Raw genomic sequence first — 8,043 nt, forward strand, 5'->3', positions numbered from 1 at the left:
TTACTAGACCTGGAAGGAAGTGGGAGTTCCTTGGACTTCCCACAGGGCAGGGAACCCTGACTGCTCTTTGGGCTGATGAGGGAGGGGGAGGGAAATGGGAGGCGGTGGTGGGGAGGAGACAGAAATCTTTAATAAAAAAATAAATAAATAATAAAAAAGAAATTTCATCGTGTTTGTTGACATATGGGTGATAGAAAGAAGAGGTAGATATAGAATACAAAAGGGCCTTGCATGCTGTTTGTTCTTTTCTACACAGGACAACAGCACTGAAAATTTATTTCCTTTAAATGTGACAAGTTTAAAAATTTAAATTTTTGAACAATAATGAGATAAAGAATACAGAAGTTAACACTTAACTAACTTTCCAAGAGTTCTAATACATCCCATGCATCATCTATATAACAAAACCACAGTGATATATTGCTTTAATTTTATTTAATATTTTTTATTTTTTTCAGAAGTAACCCCAACAGACTTTTATAAGAACATTGGCCCACAACTCAAGCCCTCTTTTCCTGAGTCAATTTTATAGGCATAAAAAAGAATATGCAGAATAATTATATATAATCAAGTCTCAGGGAAGTTGAAAGTTTCATAGTTAGGTTATGGAAAGAAAGAGTGTAAACTCTGGCTGGTTTGGGAGATGAATTCTCTCCTTTCAACGTCTTCATGGAACTTTGTTTGCACAGTGTTAAACATTGGCCTAATGTGTATTATGCAGACATAATTTCCCATGAGAAAGCTATAAATGGCAGGTTAGCACATCCCTGGACTCTCCTCTTATAGACCTGTACAAAGCATACAGGAGGACTAAGAGGCATGCTCAAACCTTTGCTAAGGGGATCAGCTACTCCTGGTGGGAGATCATAAGTTGAATAACTTTGAATCTCAAAAGATTCAAAGTTAGATCTGCGACACTGAATGTAAACACTAGTTTACTAATTAAGACTCTCAAGGCACAGATTCAGCAGGGCGGACATCATAAAGAAGAGGATAACTTTCCTTTATCCTAATGAATTTTCTCACTTGAATGAGGCAATGCTTTGAAGACATATATAAGATTGCATGTGTAAATAAATTTGTCAAGAAATTCTCAACCAGTAATTTCCTATGTGACTGTTGTAGGAGTTCATGAACACATTTATTCTGATGTCCATAACATTATTTATTTTTGGGTACTTGGCCCTGTAATTAAAGAAGGAAGGAAAGCTCTGAGAGCTCCAAAAGCAAAGAGGGCTCCAGGTGAATGACGGTAAACACAGAATCATATTTGTTTTGATTATGTTCCTTGAATTCCAAAGGTATATAAATTATGAATACTGCATAAAAGTTTTTACATATTTCTCCTTTTCAGTTTTATTAGTTATTAAAGAATAAAGAAAGAGATAGAATTGCATTAAACACTGGGATGTTTATCTGTATGTTTTCTGGACAGATACATATAGCGTATGTATGTTAAAAAGGAAATAGGTACTCTTCAGAAATCAATTTGAGAAGTTGGGAAGCTTTGTGTGGTTTGTTATGTATTCCCTCAACCCAAGCTTATAAACCAATAATATTAGTTTATCCCTCTGCAGCCAAAGATGACTTGCTTAATAGTGTCATCTTCTATTCTTACAGATGCCACCCATGAAGCAAATGGCTACAGAAAATTTTTCCTCAGTGTCTGAATTTATTCTTATGGGACTAACAGATGAACCTGAACTCCAGTTGCCTCTGTTTTTCCTGTTCTTGGTGAACTATACAGCCATAGTGGTGGGTAATTTGAGCTTAATGAGTCTTATCTTCTTGAATTCACATCTTCACAGTCCCATGTACTTTTTCCTTTTCAATCTATCCTTCATTGAGTTTTGTTATTCATGTGTTTTTACACCCAAAATGCTAGTTAGTTTTGTTTCAGAGAAGAATATCATCCCTTTTACAGGATGCATGACTCAGCTGTTTTTCTTCTGTTTTTTTGTCAACTCTGAAAGTTATGTGCTGACAGCCATGGCCTATGATCGTTATGTGGCCATCTGTAAGCCTTTACTGTACAAGGCTATCATGTTGCCAAGGATCTGTTGTCTGCTGATGTTTGGTTCATATTTGATAGGGTTTTTTACTGCCATGGTACTCACAGGTTTAATGATTAGGCTTAACTTTTGTAAAAACAACATCATTAATCATTACATGTGTGACATCTTCCCTGTCCTTCTTATTTCCTGCAGTAACACTTACGTTAATGAACTTGTGAGTACCGCTGTGGTGGGCACAGCTATCATTTTATGTTGCCTCATTATCTTTATGTCATATGCTATGATCCTTTTCAATATCATTCATATGTCATCAGGTAAGGGCTGGTCCAAGGCCTTGGGCACTTGTGGCTCTCACATCATAACTGTCAGTCTCTTCTATGGATCTGGGCTGCTTGCTTATGTCAAGCCATCATCTGCTGAGACTGTTGGCCAGGGAAAATTTTTCTCAGTGTTTTATACATTTTTGGTGCCCATGCTGAATCCTCTCATTTACAGTCTCCGGAACAAAGATGTTCAAGTTGCTGTGAAGAAAACCTTCAAGAGAATCACAAGTTAATTAAATCCATGACACTTCCCATAGCCCTGTCCCCACTTTGTGTGTGTGTGTGTGTTACCTTGCCTGCCTTCCATTATTTTTCCTTCTCCTCTTATAACTATACCATCAACAATATTTATACTATCCTACTTTTCTCTTCAACATGAATTGTAAATCTGTGTATGTTTGCTTTGAGGCTTGAAAACCTTAGAATCAAACTTGTGTTAATTACCTATAACAGACTAAGGCCCTTCTGTGCTACACAAACTCATCTATATATTTTGATTTTATTAATTAATTAATTAATTAATTTGGTTTTTTGAGACAGGGTTTCTCTGTGTTGTTCTGGAGTGAGTCTTTGATATAGCTCTTCTAGACCAAAATGGCCTCGAACTCACAATGAACTGCCTGTCTCTGAATCCCTACTGCTGGGATTAAAGGCATTTGCAACCACAGCCTGGCACCCTTGTATTTTTTGTATATTATTTTTTCTCTCATGTTTTCAAACCATTTTTAGAACTGTTCCCCTGATTTAATATTCTGACTATGTACACATTTGTTTAAAAAAATAAAGATGACAAAAATTGTGGGTGTGGTAGAACTGCAAAAATATCAGGAAATTCTGCTGTCTTTTTGAGACTGCTTTTTATCCTAGTCTTTTATTTTCAAACCTGTGATATGGAAGAGCATAATTTATTAGAGTGAGGTCTTATTTATTAGTTACTTGAGTATGAATTTGACCCACTTCTTCACCCAATGTGTCAGATTTTGTTATGAATTTAATTGAAATTGTTGGTTTCTTTTTTCTGAACCATGAATAATATCAATGATTCTTCTCAAAAACAAAACTACACATTTTCTTTGTTATAGAACAAAAAACAAAGGGTCATTGTAATGTCTAGGTTATTTTCTCTGTTGCCTTAAATGTTACTATGATGTGAAACAATAAAAATAAAAAAGGAGACAACTTATTCCTTAAAAACAAAATCTGGTGGGCTTAATGTTTATGGATAAGGTTGATGCATGTTTTTGTTTGTGATCTCAACTCCAAAGAACAAAAATATTTCTGCTTCTAATTTCTGTCTTTCTGTGTCTCTCTATGCATCTATGGTATAGATGAAAAAAAAAAAACGACTGTATGACTGTGTACAACCATACAATTAATGAAGCAGAGTAAAATTTGAAGCCACTGTATATCTATAAATAGATGCGTGGGGGTGGGAAAAGAATAGATATCTTAGTGTATAAAGGTACACGCAGTTCTTGAAGAAGACCTAAATTACCTTTCCAGCACCCACAAGGTAGCTCAGAACTCCCTGTAACTACCATTCAAGGGAACCCAATGTATTCTTTGGGGGTTCATGCACACCAGGCATGTACATAGTTCACATATATACATGCAAGCAAAAACATGTACAAAAAAAAACTTGAAAGAAATCCATAGAAATTAAACTAAATTCTGAAAACACAGTGAACTTCAGAAGAATTATTCCGAATGATTGTATAAGAATATGAACTAACACAGAGATTGGTGGCTGTATGAATATATAGACGACTATTACAGAGAGATTATCTATAGGTATTTGAAATGAACACCTGTGTATGTTCCTGTAAGGGCCACAGATTAAAGTGCTACAAGCATAGTGAGTGTCAAAACAACATTTCATTGTTGTTCTTTACCGTTTGTGATTGAATTTTCTGGTATGATGGAACTGAGGAATGTGTTTAAGCCTTTCTGGGGAGGCATGTCACTTTCCCAAATGTTATATATGTACTTTAAGAAGTCTGTTACATGTTATATATTTAATTGGCCAAGAAATATGTATTTATATTTGTACTATATTTCACTTTTGCTTTTTCTGTTGTGTCTGCACTAAGGTTTTAAGGGCGGGTGCTTTTCAGTGGATGTTGTTACTTTTCCCAGGAAAACAATATTAAGGTCTATTTACTTCAGGTGGAGAACCAAAAGTGGACCAAAGAAATACTAGTCTGGTTTGGTGAAACATGAGCATTTGGGTTTTTTTTATGCCTGCAAGAGTATGGGGATTCACTGAAGAAGCTGCAGATGCTGCCTCATAGAGACTCTGCTTCTAACTTGCAGTCAGCTTTCTACATTCTTTCTTGCAGGAACTGCTGAGTGCTAAAGATTCCTCTGGACACTGCCTTGTCAATAAGGAGTGTTTTGTGAGCTTCCAGAGTATGGCGAAGTTCTCTCAGGAGTGAATGTTTCAATATTGTGTAGATAGCTACAAAATATTGAATATTTTTCCATTCATGGTACTGTTAATATTTAAACTGTCATTTTTATATTGTTATTTGAAAAGTTTCAAGAGGTTTTATTGCAAATATAAACTTGACAAAAAATGTTAAAAACTATAATCAACCTAATTTTAAAGAGTGGTACCAAAAAATTAGTCATTTATTTATTTTAATATTGATTAGATTCCTACAATGTTTATTTCTCAAGTGGCAATTACTGTTCTTTCATTTTGCTCATTACTGTACATGATTAAATGGAGCTGTGAAAATGACTTTAAAATTTTTTATAGCTCAAAAACATTTATTAAAGACATAGAATAGAATGTATAAAACTCATATCTCTAAGACTTGATACTTGACCAGAAAGTGAATGAGAATTACAAACATAAAGTATAATCTGAGATCTATATTTAATCAGCATCATATCCTTGTGTAGAATAAGTCAGCAAATAACTTGACTCAGTTCTTTGGAGAAGACAGACTTATTTTGCATTTCTAATTAATTATATTATCCTTCGAAAATGATATGATTTACAATTTAATAAAATATATTTAAAAATATTTATTCTTAAAGTATTGGCCAATAACTTTTTTTTATTGAAAAAAAAATTTCCGCCTCCTCCTAGCCTCCCATTTCCCTCCCCTCCTCCCACTCCTCTCCCCCTTCCCCCACTCCTTTCCCCCTCCCTCTCCAGTCTGAAGAGCAGTCAGGGTTCCCTGCCCTGTGGAAAGTCCAAAGTCCTCCCCCCTCCATCCTGGTCTAGGAAGGTGAACATCCAAACTGGCTAGGCTCCCACAAAGCCAGAACATGAAGTAGGTACAAAACCCACTGCCATTGTCCTTTGCTTCTCAGCAGCCCTCATTGTCCGCCATACTCAGAGAGTCTGGTTTAATCCCATGCTTTTTCAGTCACAGTCCAGCTGGCCTTGGTGAGCTCCCAATAGATCAGCCCCACTGTCTCCATGGGTGGGTGCACCCCTTGTGATCCTGACTTCTTTGCCCATGTTCTCCCTCCTTCTGCTCCTCATTGGGACATTGGGAGCTCAGTCCAGTGCTCCAGTGTGGGTCTCTGTCTCTATCTCCATCCATCGCCAGATGAAGGTTCTATGGTGATATGCAAGATATTCATCAGTATGGCTATAGGATACGGTCATTTCAGGTTCCCTATCCTCAGCTGCCCCATGAAAATAGACCCATATCTATCACCATGCACAAAACTCAAGTCCAAATGGATCAAAGACCTCAATATCGATCTGAACACACTGAACCTGATAGAAGAGAAAGTGGGAAGTACCCTATAACATATGGGCACAGGAGATCGCTTCCTAGGTATAACCCCAGCAGCACAGACATTAAGGGCAACATTGAATAAATGGGACCTACTAAAACTGAGAAGCTTCTGTCAAGCAACGGACACTGTCACTAAGACAAAAAGGCAACCCACTGACTGGGAGAAGATCTTCACCAACCCCGCAACAGACAAAGGTCTGATCTCCAAAATATATAGAGAACTCAAGAAACTAGACTTTAAAATGCTAATTAACCCAATTAAAAAATGGGGCACTGATCTGAACAGAGAATTCTCAGCAGAGGAAGTTCAAATGGCCAAAAGACACTTAAGGTCATGCTCAACCTCCTTAGCCATCAGGGAAATGCAAATCAAAACAACTTTGAGATATCATCTTACACCTGTCAGAATGGCTAAAATCAAAAACACCAATGATAGCCTTTGCTGGAGAGGTTGTGGCCAATAACTTTTAAAGGATCAAAAGTATAATGCTAGCTAATGCAAGCTTATTTGATAATTATTGAAGGTTTAGTTGTGTTGTATATGTATTTTAAAATTATTTATGTAAGCTGCATACATTACTTATATATTCTGGCATCATAGGTTCTTCAAATATATTACAATAATTAGGAAAGTTTATGGCATAAATTATATTAACCTATATAAGATTTATATTTAATCTCTTCCGCACAAATGCATAATTACGTAGATTTGTGAAAATTTAGTATCATCAACATAAAGGCAATATCCATATGTTGAACTATCAAAGAAAATATAAAATAAAAGTCTTAGAAGCAATACTTTAATGGCCAGGAAAAGACCTGTTTGTATAATAGCTAGTTCATTCACTCTCTCTGTGTTATGAAGATGCTTATGTTTATGCTTCATTCATCATTTTTTTCAAATATTTCTCTCTACATTTCTCACTCTTTCTAGTTCATAAATGAGCATTAAAGAGAGCTTTGTAACAATAGCATGCACTTAGGTAAGAGATATTGGGCCACGACCAGTGAAATGTTACCTGGAACATTTGACATTTCATCATTTATGCTCTAGTAGATAATTACCTAGAAAGGAGTATCATGGAGTCAAGAGTCAGAATTTATCTTTGAAAGCTTGAAAATATACCCTACTTGCAAGTTCACAATTGAACTGTCCTTGTTTATTGATGTTCATAGAAATCACAAAACATGTGGGTCTGTTACAAACAACTTTATCACTCACAATAGAGAGCGTGAACTTAAAGTTTGCATCTCTTTGCTTCTCTAAAATCTCATAGAGCCAGTGTAAAAGGGAGTTGCAAAACTGTACACATGGATGGATGTATCATAGCCCTAACCACAGGAATATTCAATGTATGAAACTATTTTAGATCCACCCCAAATTTTCAAACTTTAGACAAATTTACCAAAAGTGTTAATTCTTTTCCTGAAAGCAAATTCTGTCTCCATTTTCTTAATGTTATTTATTTCACATTCTTGAAAAGTTAACTCAGAACACAGTTATTAATTCTTCATCATGAGTAATGTACAATTGAATAATTACTTCCATATAATAACCAGATCAGATAAAATAAGGCAGGCTTCTAATTCAGAATTATTCTTTCTAAATAGCCATCACTCTCATACACATTGGAACACAGTCAGAGAATGGAGTAATGCAATAAGAATTCTGAGTCAATGTGAGAAAATTCCAAGAAAGCAAGACAAGGATTATGACCACAATGTCTTCAAATTGTTCTTGAAATGTGCTTTGTGCTTGCTCCAGGAATAGTGGATATGAGTGGGTTGATGTCAGTTATTGTTATTCATATGGCTCTATGTAAATAGTATGTTTTTGTCAAGTGTAGCTTGTCCTTGTTGAACATCTTAAAAAATATTATTATTATTATTCTTAACCCTCAGAATATAAAATGTCTGATTTCTTAATAAAGTAGGCTATTGCAT

General features: G+C 35.5%; 1 protein-coding gene across 1 annotated transcript; it reads left to right on the top strand.

Moving 5' to 3' along the window:
* The first annotated feature begins 1,614 nt into the window (after positions 1 to 1,614).
* Positions 1,615 to 2,571, top strand: LOC121451848 (olfactory receptor 143-like). Its single transcript, XM_041657630.1, has one exon. The coding sequence runs from the start codon at positions 1,621 to 1,623 to the stop codon at positions 2,569 to 2,571; it is 951 nt and encodes a 316-aa protein (XP_041513564.1). The 5' UTR covers positions 1,615 to 1,620.
* The last annotated feature ends 5,472 nt before the right edge of the window (positions 2,572 to 8,043 follow it).

This window comes from Microtus oregoni, unplaced genomic scaffold (assembly GCF_018167655.1).
Source record: "Microtus oregoni isolate MIOR12 unplaced genomic scaffold, Mior012 000008F_ref0000371, whole genome shotgun sequence".
NCBI lineage: Eukaryota > Metazoa > Chordata > Mammalia > Rodentia > Cricetidae > Microtus > Microtus oregoni.

Bases quoted from the DNA above. Each gene is read 5' to 3' on its own strand.
- LOC121451848 (XM_041657630.1), top strand. From the start codon at position 1,621: ATGCCACCCATGAAGCAAATGGCTACAGAAAATTTTTCCTCAGTGTCT.